Here is an 18639-nt window from a genome sequence, read left to right on the forward strand (position 1 = left end):
CGTCAAAAACTATCAATATAGGATCTAGTTTTGAAGAACTCGACGCAAGAAATCCAATGGTGCAAAGTTTTGAGATTGGAACGCACCATTTAAGATATAAAACATTTTGAATAAATGGATCTACGAAAAAAGAAAGAACTCTCAAGTTTTGTTTGTTTAGGCAAAGAGAAAACTCTCAAGTTGCGACAAGTGGCGCACATGCCAGCGCGCACCCACTCCCCTCTCGCGCGCCCCTCATGTGTCGGCCCATAAGCGGGGTTGCGCGCCCAAGTTTTTTTTCCCGTATTTTCCATATATCTTTTTGAAAGAGTGTTCATCTAATTAGAAAAGGTGCTTGACACATTTTTACTAAAACCACATATTTAAAAAAGTGTTCGATGCATTTATGAAAGAATGTTCATGTAATTGGAAAATGTGTTTGCCACATTTTTACTAAAATCATGTATTTTAAAAAGTGTTCCATGCATTTTTGAAAGAGTGCTCATCTAATTAGAAAAGGTGCTTGACACATTTATACTAAAACCACATATTTAATAAAGTGTTCGATGCATTCTTGAATGAATGTCCGTGTAACTAGAAAAGGTGTTTGAAACGTTGTTAAAACTGTTCATCCCTCCTATCCTACTTAAAAAGAACGCAAGGTTCTGTCGTCCACCTCATCTATCTTCCAACATTTCCCCTTCCCTCTAGTTTTTGTTGACTTATTAACTTACCAAATATTATATATCTTGGCAAGACAATAAATTCTTTCCAAATAAAATATTAAAAACAATTAGGTAGGTAAATCCCATGCATGACTTGATAAACAAATTTATACAATCACTATAATGGAAGGTGATCATGGGCTAAAATACCATCGAATATTTACACATGTTGGAACGAACGGGCACTTATCTAGTGTACCTCAAATAAGTGTTTGATGCATTTTTAAATAACATGCATGTAATTAAAAACAGTGTTTGAGACATTTTTAAACTTGTTCGTGTAACTAAAAACAATGTTTGATGCATTTTTTCCCCAAATGTAAGTAATTAGAAAATTGTTCACATATTAAAAAATGTTCATATGTAAAAATAAGAAATGTTGAATACATTTTAAAAGCTCGTCCATGTGTCCCTCCCTTACCACCCACAACCCTCCCACCATTTCTTTCTTCCGCTCAAAGACTCCTCTATCTTCCACCCAAGGGCAGTGCAGAGTTGAAGGATGCACCCTCGGAGGACATGTGTGTGGCTTCTTTACCCCCTACGTCCATGGTCTGGACAACGACAACCCTAAATGGGCTAACTGGACCAAAGTGAAGACTCGACCTAGACAAAATTATCTATAGGTAAAAAAATCAATAAAATATCTTGATCACCTATAAAACTTATTGGAGATAAAACATAATAGTGCGTTTTATTTTGCAAGTAAAAAAATTTAATTCAATCTAAGTTTAGAGCTTCGATGTTGTTGTTTTTAGTAAGCCCTTCTTTTGTTTCCATTTAACGTTGCTACAAAAAAAATGCAATTTAGTGCTAATTCATATTTTTGTCATCCACCAAGCGTTCATGCTTGAAACACACTGTAAGATATTCTTCCATGAAGAAAGTTGAACGCAATAGCTCAAAGGAAGGAATTATGGTGGCTGTAGTAGAGCTAATAGTAAAAATAAACAATCTAGTTACTGCTATGACCAGATCTTAATCTTTTGAGAAAACTTTGTCACGAAAAGCTCGTGAAGTCAAGGGGGCATCTGTTAGCGAAAATGACTCTAGATCTTAGATTCCAGTAGATTACTCTAGTTACAATGGTGGTCACCAGCCATTTCATAGTGCTTGAGGTTCTTGGAGGACACTTCCATGCATGTCTTGTTCTAAAGCTTCTCCTTGAGAGCCACATAACGTCGGGTCGGTGCACCTCTATGTCCGTTCATCAGCACAGATAGAGATGGCATCTAAATTTCTATAGATTATTACGTATGCCCTCTTGCAACACGGACTAGTCCATCCGGGAGTTTTCCTTTTCTTTTTCGGGCTTCAGACTTTGTTTTTTCCTACAAACCATGTACCCACTAGTATTGAAAAATAATATACATTTTTAAAAATTCATGAACATTTTCAAGGATTCATGTACATCTGTGAATAATTTTTAAAAATTTATGTCCTTTAGATATGTGAACATTAATTACACTAATTTATTTTTGAAAAGTTTATTAAATCTATAAACATTTCGAAAATATGGGAATTGTTTCTAGACGTGCAAACTTTGTCCTTTTCAAAATAGGAACTGCGCTGAGATTTTTATTTTTGAGCAAAACCGCGCTGAGATATAGCACTGGCGCTCGGTAATGGACCCAAACCGCACTATCTGTGGCCGAAAACTGGACAGAACTGCCCAATGAGGCCCAAATATATTATTTGCCAATAAGGCAATAAGGGCCTAACAAAGATGCGCCCCTATATCTCGCCTTCAGCCAGTCCACCTCCCGACTCGCTGAAGGGGCGAGCAGAATGGGCCGGTGCACGCACGCGGCAGGCCATAACCTCTTTTTTCTGTTTTCTGTTTTCATTTTTTGCTTTATTTTTGTACTTTACTTTATACTTTAACATATTTAAAAAATGTTGAACGAGTATTCGAATATTTTTAATCAAGCATTTGGAAGATGTTGAACGTCTAGAGGAAAAATGTTGATCATGTTTTTAAAAAAATGATGGAATTTTTTAGCATTATATAAAAATGTTAATCAAGCATTACAAAAACAAATATTGAAAAAGTATTTGAAAAATGTTAATCAAGCATGTGGGAAATGTTAAAATGCGTATAAAAATGTTAACAATGTATTAAAAATGATGAAATAAATTGCTCATGTATATAGAAATGTTAATCACTCATTTGAAAAAAATCAACAAATGTTTCAGTAATGTTAATCAAGAGTTTGAAAAATGTTAAATGTGTATAGAAATATGTTGAACATGTATACAAAAAATGTTAATATTTTTATTTGAAACTGTTAATTAAGCATTTAAAAAATGTATAAAAACAATGTTGATCATGTATTAAAAAATGTTACTCTTGTATATAAAAAACTTTAATCAGACTTTTAAAAATGTTTAAATGTGTATAAAAAAATTATTGACCATATATTAGAAAATTGTTAAGTTTTATTGAAAATATGTAAAGCGTGTATTAGAAAAAAATGTTGTTAACATATACAAAAAATGTAGAATGAAAAACTAAAAAGGAAACAAAGAAAACCAAAAATATGGAAACTGAAAAAGAAACAAAATAAACCAGAGAAAAAAGGAAATGAAAAATAAAAGTAAAGAAACAAATGCAAAAAAGAATGAAAAAAATAAAAACCGGAGAAGAAAAAAGATAAGAAACAAAAGAAACGGAAAAAAGAAAAAAAAACTGAGAAATCCGGCTCTAGTTACCTCGTGAAGGACGCCACGCACGACTAGACACGAACACCGGGTGGGTGGAGTGGCTAGCAGTGCTTGTCTTCTTCTTGGAGGAACTATGATCGATCCCCCATGCATAAGCGATATCCTTCAGCGAGAGCAGCTTCCGTCCCGCTTAATGGAGACATAGCTCTCGCACAAATAAGGCGGCTCATGTGATTTCCTTCAGCACAAAATCCAGACGAGAAACAAGAATATTCCTGTGTCACATGCACTCCCTCCTCAAAGCAATGCATCCTTTACTGTTTTGGACTTTGATCATGATTCTTTTAATTAGAATATATGCATAAAATCAATATAAAGACATATGACATAAAAATATTTCACAAGATAATACGAGGACACTATTCATATATGGTAAACCCAACTATTTTGTTACATGTCAATGGTTAAAGTCGTGCATCAAATACCACACGAAGTCAAGCACACTTTATATTTTGAGGAGGAAATAATGCATAGCACTAGATAATATTTGGAAAAACGCTAGGTAAATGTTTGGGTTCCACTTATCATGCAAACATGCGGAACAGTGAACACCACTAATGATGCTAATCATACGTTTGTTATTACCGTGTTGAGAAATGCTACAAGCTTTCTTATTGCTGGAGAGAATGTTATTATAAGCTACTCGCTCCGTTTCTAAATATAAGAACATTTAGAGATTTCAATATGAACTACATAAGAATATATATAGGCGTATTTTAGAGTATAGATTTATTCATTTTTGCTCTATATATAATCTCTATTGAAATCTCTAAAAAGGCTTATAATTAGGAACGGAAGGAGTAGTAATTAAAATGTGAACCAGAGGGGTCATGATCATACCAAATGGGAAATATATGCATACATGACTATATGAGCATAGGCGCATGTACTGTGCTTTTAAGGGTCAGAGGTATCATCCAAGAAATATATCACATATTTTCTTTTTTGAAATGTACCCCAGTTTTCTTGATCCAAGTTTTGGATGGAATGTGAACCAATCTATGGTTGAATGTTTAGAGCACCTACAGTCGGGTACCCCAAACCCTCCTCAAACGCCCGGGCGGCCCGCCTGATCACTGATCGGTCACGATTGTTCGACCTAGACGGAAGCCTCAAACGGGCCTCAAACGTCTGGGCTGGCCGGCACCTCTCATATCCAGCCCAAATAAGGGGCGGATATGGGGCACTCGGGCGTGCCCGGGCACGCCCGCCACGTCGAATCCGGCCCATGTTGTCCTACCGACCCCACATATATTCGTCCCCATCTACGCGCCAGAGCAAACCCTAGCCACTTCCCTCCACTCCCCTCCGCCACCCGAGCTGACCTCCGCGGTTTCCGACCTTCTCCGTCATGGCAGGCAGCGGATCGGACTCCAACCAGTTGGGATCCGTCAACTGGAGTGTCATCCCATGCAGGTTGGAGGAGGCAATGGCAGTCCGCATTGCACTCCCCCGCTCCCGGGAGGACAGCGCCCGGCCGAAGGAAAGATCTATCCGCCGTGACTCCATAGCGTCGGCTCACTGAGTGCTCGGGTCCTCTAGGGCGGGATCCTCGCGGTCCCGGCAGCCGGAACACCTCTCCTTCTCCATCACCAGTCAAGCAGACTATGAGTCCCATCGGGAACGGGCGCCCCGCCGTGGGAAGGAGAGGATAAGGGCCACCGAGCCCCGTATCGCGGCGGAGGCAACTGGTGCGGCGGCACAGGCGGCCGCAGAGGAGGAAGCCATCCACGCCCGCATTGTGAAGAAACGGCAGCAGAGGAACACGCGCGCCCTCGTCCGAGAGCAGAATCGGGCGGTTCGTGCCATGGTCGGACTGCCACCGATGAAGGAGAAGGCAGACAATGACGGCGAGGACAGCTCCGGCGATGAGCAGTTCCAGCTCGATCCGTACTGCGTCTTCGACCGGTACTTCCGCGAGAAGGACGGCAAGGACGTCGAGAAGGGCCAGGGGAGTCGTGGATAAACTCCACCGTAGCCAAACATGTCAAATTTGGTTGTCCGATGGCATGTCTAGTTAGTAGTGATGGAGTAGCCGGACGATGTGTGTGCATCAACGTAGTTGCATGAGTTTATATGGATTTAAGATATGATAATTGAGGTGTCCGGATGTGGATTACATTATTTTAGAGGTGCCCGGTCAGTGACTGCGAACGCGCCCGGGCGCTTCCGCAGGCATTGCTCTTAGGGAGACAGTCATATCCTCATCCCACCAGGGTTCTAATCCTGGTGTTGGCATTATTTCTGGATTTATTTTAGGATTTCCGGCGAAGCGCGTTCAGTGGGAGGAGACGTTCTCGTCGACCAAGAGGCGTCTGCGGTGAGTTCGTCAATGTCAAGATGATATCCCAGCCTAGTCTTTCAGAGATGCTCATAGAGGTAGAGTCTGCGTGTATGTTTTATAGGGATGAGTGTATGCGCGTATACCGTGTTCTCAAAAAGTTTTTGATTGATCAAATCATTTTCAGTTTTCTCCAGCAAAAAAAAATGTTAGTCTTTTCCGTGGGACCCAATTGTCAGCGTCTAGTCCATCTCCAACCCCCTTCATCCCCAGCCGAGCCGCCAAGCACAAGCACGCAGGTGTCGCCGTCGTGCGGATCCACGGTGGTCGCCGACGCAAAGCTGGCGGAGGGAGGGAGGGGAGGCGCCTAGCTCGGTCGGTTGCGCTTAGGGCCTACGGGCGCCGGAGCGGAGCCTCGCTGACGGCAACCTCGCAGATGCAGCGCGCCGCCGCGTTGCTCTGCCGGTTCTTGGAAATCCCCGGTAAACTCAATCTAAACCTTCTCCGACCTCCCAAATCTCGCCAATTTTACTGATTTTTTCAAGGACCCAGGCACCTAAGCAGACTTATTGAATCTTGATCTAATCGCGTCCTGTGATTGCAACTGCAGCCTGATCTGATCTGCATTTCCAATAGCGTTACCGTGACTCTACAGAGTTGATGGTTGGTATCAGAATGCTAGCCAGACCCAGAACCCTTTCTTTTGGTCTGATTTCTGCTTGCTAGCAGACCAGCTTACCGAGACGGGCTAAGTGATAGTGCGGAGTGGCAGCAGTGGGTATCTGATCTGCCACCTTAGATGATGTCGTTAGTTGAATTCGCTATCTAAGAAAAGCAGGAGGGGTTGTTGGATCTGATAAAATATGGTACTCCCTCCGTCCCATAATATAAGAGCGTTTTGTTAAACGCTCTTATATTATGGGACGGAGGGAGTACAAGTTTGCTGTACGTCAATTGAGATACGGCAAGGCACTGCTACCTTCATGTGTATCATCCTGACCACGACTTGTCACATGATGAACAAATGATTTATGAGGGGGTATCCTTGATTCCCATGCGATGCGATTAGAGTGAAGTCTTGTTCCGGTCTCACACCAGGGTCTGCTACAAGTGCCCCTAATGACACAGTTGGTGATTCCTCCTTGATTGTACAAGGCATCGTGATGTTGGGTGCACGCCATATATGGAGAGGTTTATGTTGACTAGTCTGATCCCCTTGTTCAGTATGCATGTGCAACGTTTGACCATGGAATTTGTTTGGGTTTTTCCAGATGAACTTCAGCGAAGACTGGAGAAGCGGCGGGCAAATCATTGGCAATGGAACACTATATGCTCTTTTTATCCTGGTCAGTTATGATGAGAATCACAACTCCATGCTTCAGTAATCTTTCAAGGTACATGTAAGCATGTTTGTCTGTACATTTGCTCCTCTGGTTGGTTTCCTCAGAACATAATCAGTCTCCTTGATTCCCATGTAATTAGAGTGAAGTCTCCTTTCGGTCTAACACTAGGATCTGCTAGAATTTCCCCCAATGTCACCCTTAGCGATTCCTCCTTGATTGAAACATCAATTGTATGATGTGTCGTGCTAAGTGGACACAAAGCAAAGTCTGTTATGTCCAGTGGATGCCCTTGCTGTATGGCCTATTGGTTTCTGTTAGCATATCTTCTCCCCTTGTCCAATATGCAACGCCAAAACTGAACATTGAGATTCTTTCTCAACACATCTGCGTACAAATTTGTTGCGACAATTGAACCTTCCATATTCTGCAACACCTTGACGAATTCATCTGCTATTTGTACTAGCCATGGATGTTCTGCACGGTCTACACTTCCGAATGCCAGCTTCTTGAAAAGGTACCTCAACTCGTCGTCAGACAGAAGGCTTAGGAAAATTGGTTTCACTGATCCAAACCGGGCTAATCTTTTAAGTTTACTTATGATGATGATCTTCCTTCCTCTGCCCATTGTTATGACAAATGAGTGAAACCTTTTCCAGTCATCGTCACTTACATCAGAAGCAAACTCAATAACTATCAAGATCATCCCTTCCATGGTCCTTCCATGGTCAAGTATTCTCAAAAGGTTGTCTCCATTCAAGTGCAGTACAGAGGAGAAGCTCGAGCGAACCCTTTCGTCGCCGCACATATGAGCAACCAAAGATTTCTTCCCCGTTGTGGCATCACCTATGATCGGAAGAACTGCCAGAGTATGATCTCCAGGAGGGCCTTTACGCTGCAACAAGAAGCTCAAGAGCTTTTGCTTTTCAGCGTGTCGGGCAAACATGAAGTTGTCGGTGTAAAGATAAACATCATATGGCCTACGAGACATACGCTCAAATCCACCCAGAAGCACAGCAAATTCTGCCATGTTAGCAACAGCAATTTCTAACCTTTCCAAGGCACCATGTGACTCGAGGCACGTGGCCATATCATTTGTTATTCGTGAGCGCTTGGCTATATATAAGTTGTTCCTAGATGAGTCGTTGATTCTAACCTCATCGAAGCCGGCACTGTCTTGGAGGGCATGGTACCTTGAGTTGTCCAGCACACGGTATCCTCGGTACATGGCCTCTGAGAGCGTCTTAAGCTGCATCATCATCCCGGAGTTGGTTATATATCGCGCGTCTGCCTCCTCAACGATGGTGCCAGCTCTCATCAGGAGGTGCTGCAACCTCTCCACCGCCTTCTCCTCCTCTGACCAGGCATGGCTGAAGGAGTTGTACTTGTTCATCAGGAAGGAGATGAACTGGCTCACGAGTTCACCTGCAACTGCAGATATGGCAGTCTCCATGGCTGGGATTGATGAGGTAAGCTGCTGGTTGGTCTCTGGACAAATTAAATTTGGCCTCTGCCAAGTCTTGTGGAGATTCTTGGCAAAATAGAAAAGTCTCCATGGATGACTTGGACTGTGACTGTGGACGGGTGACACACGGATACTTGTCTAAATGTCCAAACATGTGACAAGGACAACCGAACTGCCAAAGCAGCATCATTCTTTTACCAGTATTTCTAATATTCACGGTAGGTCCAAATTGATTATTATTCCATTGCAAAATGTATATTTAATTTATTTGGATTTGTCTACCATTGGATTCCTTTTTCCATTTTACATATGCGGCAATGGCATCCCACATGTGTAGTGTACTATTGCAACGTTTGACCATGGAAACTGTTTGAGTTTTCGTAGATGAACTTCAGTGAAGAAGCAGCGCCACAGCTCATTGACAAGGAAATTGTACGCACCCTTTTATCTCTGTGAATGATGAGAATCACAACTCTATAGCTTGGTTTCGGAGCACATGTAACTAGTTTGTTCTACATTTGCTCCTCTGGTATCATCAGTGTCCTTTGTGCCTATTTTCGGAGCAGACGAACAATTCCAGAAAAGAAAATACACCTGCGCCACTATATTTACATGCCGCTAGATAAATGTTGAAAAAATATTGAGCTCCATGGGATGTCAAAACAAGAGTTGAGCTCCACCTTGTACTTAATGATGGCACTCGTGCTCTGTCTCACTTAATGCACAAGTGTGCGATCAAACAGGGCATGCCACTAACTCGTGGCTTCGTGTGGTTGTTTATCACAATTTTACCACAGTAGAAGTTTCAGAGACCATGGTTATGATCATATTTGAGAACCATGGTGGACTTTCTGATGATCCCCGTATTTGCCTCGAACTAGTCAGGTGGCATTAATACAACAGCAGGACTCTTGGCAAAATAGAAAAGTCTCCATGGATGACTTTGACTGTGACTCTGGATGGGTGACACACGGATACTTGTCTAAATGACCAAACATTTGATAAAGACATGCCAACTGTCCGAGCAGTATGAAAATATTGACTAGTAAATCTAATATTCATAGTAAGTAGATTCAAATTTACTATTGTTCCATAGCAAAATGCATGTACATTTACTTATATTTGCATTTGTCTTCTTGCCTTGGAACTCCTTTAATCCTTTTACCTTTTACATGGCATCCAATATATGCGCACTCTACTCTGGCAAAGGTTGACAGTGAAAGTTGTTTTGGGCTTTCTAGATGAACTTTGGTGGAGAAGCAGCACCGCAACTCATCGGCAAGGGACGATATGCGCCCTTTTATCTTGGTCAGTGATGATGAGAATCATAGCTGATAGCTCCATGCTTCAGTAATCTTTCAGGAGACACGCAACCTGTTTATTTGTACATTTGCTCCATGCTTCAGTCTGTAATCGAAAACTGTTGCATCTTAAACATCCTTCATGGTTGTGGATTCTTCATGGTTCTGATAGTATGGTGCAAAACTGGTTTTGTTTCCTTTCAAAACTGGGAGTTGCTTTACCCTTGTAATCACTAGAATATCCGTTCAAAACTAACTGGTAGCATTTGCACATTATTTTTTTAGGCTTGTTAGAGCAATTACAGATGCACGAGACACTGAAATTTGCACATCTGTATGCCAGTTTTGGAGGGCTAACCTCGTCGAAGCCTGCACTGTCTTGGAGGACTCGGTACCTTGAGGTATCGAGCAGATGTGACCTCGGTACATGTCCTCTGAGAGGATCTTGAGCTGCATCATCATCCCATAGTTGGTTAGGTATCGGGTACCCGCCTCCTGGATGACGGTGCCAACTCTCATCAGGAGAAGCTGCAACCTCTCCACCACCTTCTGCTCCTCTGATTGTGCATGGATGGACGAGCGGTACTTGTTCATCAGGAAGGAGATGAGGTTTGCTGCCAGTTGGTCTGTGGACAAATTTGACTAGGCTGGCCTCTGCCAAGTCTTGAAGAGACTCCTGGCAAAATAGACAACTGTCCAAGCAGGATGAGAAAAAGACTGACCCACCAGTATTTGTAATATTCACGGTCGGTCCAGATTGATTATTATCCCATGGCAAAATGTATATTTGATCATCTTTACATTTTTCTTTTGTTGGACTGCTTACATTTTACATACGGGGGAATGACACTTTACTTACAGATGTGCAACTTTTGACCATGGTCCATGGAATTTGTTCCAGATGAACTTCAGAGGAGACTGGAGAAGAGGCGGGTAAATCATCTGCAAAGGAATACGATACAGGCCCTTTTTATCTTGGTCAGTGACGACGAGAATCACAACTCCATACTTCTTCAGTAATCTTTCAAGGGTACATGTAGCCTGTTTTTCTTGTACATTTGCTCCTTTGGTAACTTCAGAACCTGATCAGTCTGTGTGTGGCTTCTTTTGTGCTAGTTCAGTTTTAAATCAGACTCTTAAGAACTTACTTTGTGCGGTCTTCTGAGCTGATTTTGATCCCCACAATGCTAAAGATGGAATCGTTCTGTGCCTGTAATCAGCAGGACTAGAGCAATCACAGAAGCCCGAGACATTCTGAAATGGACCAAAAGTGCGTCGTCGTTGTAGCCCAAAACCCAACATGATGACCTCAGAGAGGGCCGCGCGGCCCAAGGTAAGTTCTTTGCCAATGAGGCCCAAAAAGGGTGGCTTTTCTGCTCATTTTCAGACAAGAGCTGTAAACCCGAACGTTGATGGCTTTTTTTTTTTTTTTTTTGCGAATCTGAACGTTGATGGCTTGATACTGAATAAAGTGCTAAACCTTCTTACTCTTGTCTCACTCGACAGTTGACACGCAAACGTGTGAACAGGGTGCACCACTAACCCGCGGCTTCGGGTGGCTGTTGATCACGCGTTTATTACCGAGGATATTTTGTGGACTGTGCGACCTATTGAAGAAATTTGCATTTCGTAACCATATCTGGCTAATGATTCCATATCTGGCTCAAACTATTCGACGCGCATTAATCCAGAAGGTCAGTGGCTCTAGCTACTATACCGCTGGTACACATATGAACGCATAGAAATCTTATAAGCTACTGGCGAACTGGGGGATATATGCATGCGTACGTGCATGGTCTATAGCCTTATACAGAAGCAATAGCTTAGATATCATGATTCTCTTGACTTCCGTTGTTGATGACAAGACATGGCAAACAGGGAGCTCAGTTTTCGTTATCAAATTGATTAGTTATGCTCATAGACCACTAATTGAACTAGTTAATGAATCAGTCTGCATGCTGGTGTAGATTAATGCTAATAATCACACGAGTAGGGGGTAATTGAAAATCAGATCTCTACCTTCTTCGCAAATTTGCGTCTTTCGCTTCACAACTTTTGACCATTGCATTTTTTTCCAATACTGTTTTAGGAAGAAGACGTAATAATTGTACCCGAAATGCACCACAGAATCCTTTCGTGGCTTTGATGCAAAAATATCTTGATAACTTTGCGTGATTTACTGGTCAAAAAGGTTGATTGTACGCATTCTACGGTGGCAAATAAAAGAGAACAGAGGGTGTAGTAACCTCACTGTTTTGTAACCCCTTGCCTTGTTTTTATCATGACTTCCTAATGGGAGCGCAACCACATGAGATGCTAATTAGAGTCGTATATGTAGCATAGGTAGAAGGAAATGCGTTGAACTTGAACAGGGCTGTTGTGCGTTCAAATGGAGAAATGTTGGATGACAGTGGTACACACCTTGTCAGCTCTGCCTAACCAAGTCTTGGATTCTTGCATGAATATTGTGTGATCCGGCCCCACGCTGCATCATATCATATTGTCATCGAAAATCCACCATTCTTTGCGATGAAAAAACATATCGTGACTGGAAATCCACCGAAGAGATAATCTCACAGGTCGATCATACATGTCGATGGCACAGTCGTTAGAGCCTGGTCGACGAGCAAACGACTTCCATCCGGTTCTCATAAGACAATCGTGATCCTACAGAGATTGTCTAAATTTCCCTGCTAGGAAGCACATCCCATAAATGAGATCAGCATAACAAAAAAAGTACACTATAATCCCGGAATTGTCAACTAAACCACCACACTTTTTCCAAGGGTTGAAGCTCTAGAAGCTATATGATTTGCCCCTCTCCATGTTAGACACGGAGACTTTGATGTCACCATGCATATGTCAAGTAGTCCTCTGAAGTTCCACCTGAGAGGTACCCCTGCTTGCTACCAACTCACAGCCATACATGCATGCATGCACACACGGACAGTACATTCTCCTAGTCATGAGTCATGACATGTATAATATTTCTAGTGGCATGTACTATGCAGGTTGGCATGCACGCATGCAACTTTAGTTTGGCCTATCCTTTTCCCACAGAGCTCATGTGAAAATGATATCTCTGGGGTGTAATCATCAGTGCAAACATGCTCAGAGGCAGCTAGCTAGCTTCCTCCTGGTTCCAACAGGCTTTCACAGTTCACATTTGCGCCACTTGCAGTGCAGTGCAAGCCCATGGCTAGCTAGATCCCAAACAGGTGAAGAACTATTTTTTTAGCTGCAACACCTTTCGGATAAAGTTGGGCAAAGGGTGAAAGATGACTTGCCCGGTGATGATGATTACAGATAGGGACACAAGGCAGAAGAACCTAGGGCCAAGATGCATTATTGGCTACTGGAACTAGAATATGATGGCATGCATGTCATGCATGGTAGCAGTTCCCATCTTGGATTCCCTTGTTGTGGAAAACATAGGATCCATGCACAAAAGGGAAAGGGGTGAAATCAAAGCAAGCTAACAAAGATACACAAAAGGAGCTTGTTGAATTAACCATATTAACTAAAAGCCATATTCCCTTGTGAGTAAATTGCACATATGTATGTGTGCCGAAAAAGGAACTTTGGTCACTTTTCAGCCGAGGTCCGCGTCCCATTTCTCGGTTAATGGTGGATATATATTTTGTGATTTGTTTTGTACATTAATCTTATATTTAAAAAGCTGTTCCAGAAATAAGTTATGGAAAGTGTGACTCAAGTGAGTAATTAAAATCAAACAATTTATATTTTAAAGCAATTGATTATTGAAAACCGCAAAAAATACAATAATCCACCATAATACAAACCAAAACCTACGAGAGCACCCTTCTAATCCCGAGCTCAAATGCTCCTCTATAAACAGTAAAATAAAAAGAAAAAAAATCTTCTTTTTTGAAAAACAAAATCTGACTTTTTTTTACAACAAACATTGCTTAGTATTCTTCATGTGTACAAATTTTGGTAATGAAATTGTATCTGTGGAGGTCTGAAAAAATAAAATAAAAACAGCACTTCAAAATGCTTCAAAAAATAGTCTTTTTGAAGCATCGATTTTGTTCATTTCACTCAGGGCATAAGCAATGTTTTCTTCTTCACGTAGACTTGCATTTTTTTTAACACGACTTGCATGAATATAGAACATTCAATAATGATTGTTAAAAAATGAACTATTTTATTATTTTCTTTGATTTAATTCTTCACGGTGGTGCATTTGAGATCGGGAGCAGAATCTTCATGTCCCCCGAACGTACGAATTTTGTCGTGTGCTTAATTATTTTACCAGTCATGCATCTTGCACTTTTTTGTTTTTGCGAGGAATGCATCATGCACCTTTAGCACATAAGGATTCGTGGATACTATCGGTTCCCAAGGCAAAAAGGAGAAGACTCTTTCTAGCTTTTTGTTTAATTTGGAGTTGTGTTGGGTGGTTGTGAGCCAGCATGTCGCCCTTGTTTCAGGGAAACGATGTGCCTGTGCACTTTTGTGGGTTTCTTTCCTCCTCTAATCCCTACTCCACGCTCTAGCGTGTTTTTATATTGGGTCTGACTGCTCACAAGTCGACTTGATATCTTTTACATACTAGTCAACTGGAATATTTTTACGCTGCGGAGGCAAGATTAAAGAAGCCAAATGATAAGTGCAACACGTGTGGCACGAAGTAATCTGGTCTTGACGTTTTTTACAACTAAAGTTGTCATCCTAAAATAGAAAATAAACCCAAAAAACTGACAATTACCATGCTTGACAACTAAAGTTGTTATTCTTGTATCATTAAATTTGTCATAAAAAAGTTCAGAGTTGCCATGCGTTCATGCCACATATGTGGCACTTATCAGGGTCCTTAAAAAAAATTAGTCATCTGGATATTTCATACAAACCAATTAACAAAAAGTTTTAGACAAACCAAACAAGTAGAATGTTTTACACACCAGAGGAAAGACACAAATCAAATTAAGTTCAGTGACACAAATGAATCATCAACACATTAACAGCACAAATTTCTGTCAGCCAAAAAAGAAATGCAAGAGTCATCGGAAAAAAAAGCAAGATAAGAACATATGCAATAAAACAAAAACAACGGTTGCACAAATTTGTAATGTGCATCTACCGTAGATTAAAAGTGCACTGCATAGGAAAAGAATAAATGGTTCATTTCTTTAAAAAATCGACTGCAGTAAAAAATAAATCAAATGGAATAAAAAAGCACAGCTGACTGGCAGGAAAGACAATTCCAGTCGACTGATATCCAGCAAATCTGTTATATTTTTGTGTTTCTTGTATGTGCTTTCTTGGTTGGGCCTACTTCAATCATTTTTGTCAATAAAATAGCTAATTGTTGTTTCTGCAAAAAGCATATACCACCCTTCCAAAATAAACATATACAACCTGCTAATATATGCATTTGCAATTATTAATATTCATACCTCCACCACACCTTCTCTAATTACATTATCCACCAACAATCTTATGACAACACTGTTTTTCTATTTTATTATTTTAAAAAAATGATAAAGAAAGCTGAAAGAGATCGTGTGTATATATATCCCCATCCCCAAGCCAAGATCCCACGCACGCACCCACACCCATGCACATATCATCCTCACCATCATCATCCCATCATCCTCGCTAGTAGCACACATTTCAAAACCCAAAAACCCAAACGCTCCTCCATGGAGGACCACGGCGCCGGCTGCCACCCCTTGCTCCACGGCCACCTCCAGCCGGCCCACCCCGCGCTTGCCTACGGCCCGTGGGACCCGCCCCTCGTCCCCTTCGACGACGGCAACCACCACCACCAGCAGCAGCTGGAGTGCTTCTCGACGGCGTCGGAGCTGCGGGACGCGCTGCTGCGCGCGCTGGCCGAGCTGGACGCGGCGCGGGGCGCGCACCGGGAGGAGCTCCGGCGCGTGGAGCACGAGGCGGCGCGGCTCGTGGCGTGCGCGGCCGCCGAGCGCGACGAGCTCCGGCGCCACTGCCACTCCCTCCTCCTCCTGCTCCACCACCACACCGCCGCCCAGCCGCCGCCGCAGAGCGTGCCCGACCCGCCGCTCCACGGCGTCCTGGGGCTGGGAGGAGGAGGAGCGGGCGCCATGGCCGTGGCCATGGACGAGGCCGCCACGTCGGAGGAGGAGGCCGAGGTGGAGATGGCGCTGGCGCGGCGGCTGCCGGAGAAGGGGCGGCTGGTGGAGGCGGTGGTGTCGGCGGGCCCGCTCCTGCAGACCCTGCTCCTGGCCGGCCCGCTCCCGCGCTGGCGCCACCCGCCCCCGCCCGCCTCGGCCGACGTCATACCGCCCTTCAACCCCGGCCGCCCCGACGGCAACTACTCCCTCTCGTCCGCGTCCGCGTCCGCGTCGTCGTCGCCGGAGAGCAACTGCAGCGGCGGGAACGCCCCGCCGGCGGCAGCTCAGCCGCAGCACGCGCTCCCCTGCTTCCACATGAGCTCCTCCTCCTTCTGCATGTAGCGGCGGCACGTGTCATGCAGACCACTCATGGATCTGTCACTCACTGCCGCTTGTACTACGGTCTACTGCTACTACTAATTATAATCACGTCCGCGGTCTGGGACTAGTATAGCTACTTAGCTAGTATATATAATTATATAATGATTAATTAGTATAATTAGCTGGTGATTGTGTGTGGTTTAGTATCAAATAATTGTTGCTGCCTGGTTAATCTGTGTGTAATAATTAATTAAAAGTGGGCAAAGATGCCATCACTTTGTCAGTGAGAGGATGTGTGTATTTCAGTATGTATCTGTGTACTCTTTGAGTGACCACTGCACAAGAATGCGCTGGGTCGCAATAACGCTGGAAGGTGATCTCTGCATGGAAAGCGATCTCTCAAGCACTCACGTCCTTCGTTCAAGGTGATGAGCATGGCTACAGTGCATTTGAACTAAAATCACGAAAAGAATTATGGAACGGGTGAAGTCCAAAATAAGCCAAGGGCGACGAGGGAATTAACCAAGTCTCATCTGATTTTATGAATTGTTCAATAGATATCCAAAAATATATCCATATTTTTGTTTTCATAGCTTACAAAAAATAAATCGTGCATGGATTCCATTGTACATGATGTCAATTTGACGTTGAGAATTAGCAAACCCGTGCTCTTTACGGAGGCCCTTTCGTAGGCTTTTTTGTGGGAATGTCTCATGTAAGCGCCCTTTATCAAGTTAGAGAATAGTTCATTTTTAGCTTTGTTATTGGCTTTAAATTAAATTTGAACCAAATACCAAAAATCTAAAGAATGCCCCTCGTATAAACACCCTCAAGAAGTGGTCTTTAGCAATTGTTCTAGAATTCGACAGCATAAATCCAAAATATTCCGAACAAGTGTGTGCAATAGTGGGTGAGATAAATAGAGACCGTTATTTTATCTACAATACTAGACAATAAGTGACATAAAAAATGGCACCATGATAATTAATATGTCTTAGTCCATTAACGTTAAAACATATTATACATTTTGCTTATTTCAAAAAAAAGGTTGAAACCCTCGGCCCTCTGCATCACTGTGATGCACACAATCATTCTTATTTGTTACTCCCTCCGTCCCAAAATAAGTTTCTCAACTTTATATTAACTTTAGTACAAAGTTGTACTAGAGTTGTGATATTTATTTTACGACGGAGGGTGTATTAAACAGAGTATGTAATAAATACAACCACTACAAAACTGTTACGGGGTATGAAATAAACACCTACAAGCAGCGGCGGCGCCAGGAATTAGGCAAGCCCCAGGCCGACCCAGGCAGCCTTCGTTCATTGTAGCTTACTGTAGCATTATACGTACAATACTCGCTACTGTCAATGAAGCAAACAAGCATCACGCCCCAGGCAGCCGCCCGGGCTGCCTGGGCCTGTCTCCGCCATTGCCTACAAGTAAATTGACTTCTTCCACATCAACGCCTTCAGGGATACATCGATCGAAGGCGTTGCTGTGAAAAAAGTCTATTTACCGACGAAATAGCTCCCATTTGGTGACATGTCTTAGTCCATTAACCTTTAGGGATACATTTAGTAATATGTATATTTTGAAACATCAACACGAAAAAAATATTATGCTCCTGGAAGACGGGTAGCAACTAGCAACAGACGCACACAGCCAACTACATCCCGTGTGTATGGATGTAGGATAGCACCTAGCTGTTGCATCCATGTATAGTAGCACGAAAATACTATGCAGTGATTGTAGCATAGAACTTTTCTTTTTTTCCTTTAGGGAGTAGCAGTACCATGGCACTTTTACTAGACCAGGTTCTGAACTTTGCTAGGAGCATATGGGACCAACATGGATTCCACACAAACATAGTTCAAACTTCAAACAGGCCTTGCTGCTTGCTTTGTGTCAGTGCAAATTGGCCGGTGGGCCATGCTTCTGTTTTGACAGGCAGTGGGCCCTGCACATCTCTGGCACAGGGTAGGGCCGTCTGTTCTTGCACTCGGTTGATCACAGCCGTTTATTTTCCCTTTCTCTGACGAAACAGCTCGAGTGCTCCACAGTCACGCAGCAGGCACGCAACAGCGTGCGTTCAAACGGAGGATGCCTCGTATACGTTATACACAGGTACAATGGTTCTCTACGTATACATATACTCCTGGAAAGAATACCGCAATACTTCCTTTTAATGTATTCACATACAAAATACGTGAGTTGCGGAAAAATATCATGGTGTGAGCACTCAAACGAAATTTAAGGAAAATGTAATCTGAAAGAAAAATACGTGAGAAGAAAAAAAAAACAAAGATCTCTAGCTAGAGTGCACTCGCCGTCTATCACATGGGCTTGAGCGAGCGTGGAGTATGCATGGCGGCAGCATCGGATCA

General features: G+C 42.8%; 2 protein-coding genes across 23 annotated transcripts; both read left to right on the top strand.

Moving 5' to 3' along the window:
- The first annotated feature begins 5943 nt into the window (after window positions 1–5943).
- LOC123051015 (uncharacterized) lies at window positions 5944–11369 on the top strand. Of its 22 annotated transcripts, XR_006423896.1 has the most exons (7): window positions 5945–6191; window positions 6981–7103; window positions 7516–7566; window positions 7709–8946; window positions 9756–9822; window positions 10159–10561; window positions 10717–11019. XR_006423896.1 is itself a non-coding variant. In XM_044473747.1 (6 exons), exons 2-6 carry the CDS (start codon window positions 6981–6983, stop codon window positions 11042–11044), a joined length of 273 nt encoding a protein of 90 aa, XP_044329682.1. In that variant the 5' UTR covers window positions 5944–6191; the 3' UTR covers window positions 11045–11369. The 22 variants fall into 22 exon arrangements, 3 of the variants coding, with proteins under 3 accessions (XP_044329682.1, XP_044329681.1, XP_044329683.1); XR_006423900.1 differs by lacking the exon at window positions 7516–7566 and having other exon boundaries at window positions 5944–6191; window positions 6981–7055; window positions 8899–8946; window positions 10717–11025; XR_006423899.1 differs by lacking the exon at window positions 7516–7566 and having other exon boundaries at window positions 5944–6191; window positions 8899–8946; window positions 10717–11024.
- A 4000-nt stretch (window positions 11370–15369) lies between these two features.
- On the top strand, window positions 15370–16539 carry LOC123048196 (uncharacterized). Its single transcript, XM_044471347.1, has one exon. It carries the CDS (start codon window positions 15482–15484, stop codon window positions 16271–16273), a length of 792 nt encoding a protein of 263 aa, XP_044327282.1. The 5' UTR covers window positions 15370–15481; the 3' UTR covers window positions 16274–16539.
- Window positions 16540–18639: the final 2100 nt, after the last annotated feature.

Source organism: Triticum aestivum, chromosome 2D (genome assembly GCF_018294505.1).
Source record: "Triticum aestivum cultivar Chinese Spring chromosome 2D, IWGSC CS RefSeq v2.1, whole genome shotgun sequence".
In the NCBI taxonomy this organism is placed as follows: Eukaryota; Viridiplantae; Streptophyta; class Magnoliopsida; order Poales; family Poaceae; genus Triticum; species Triticum aestivum.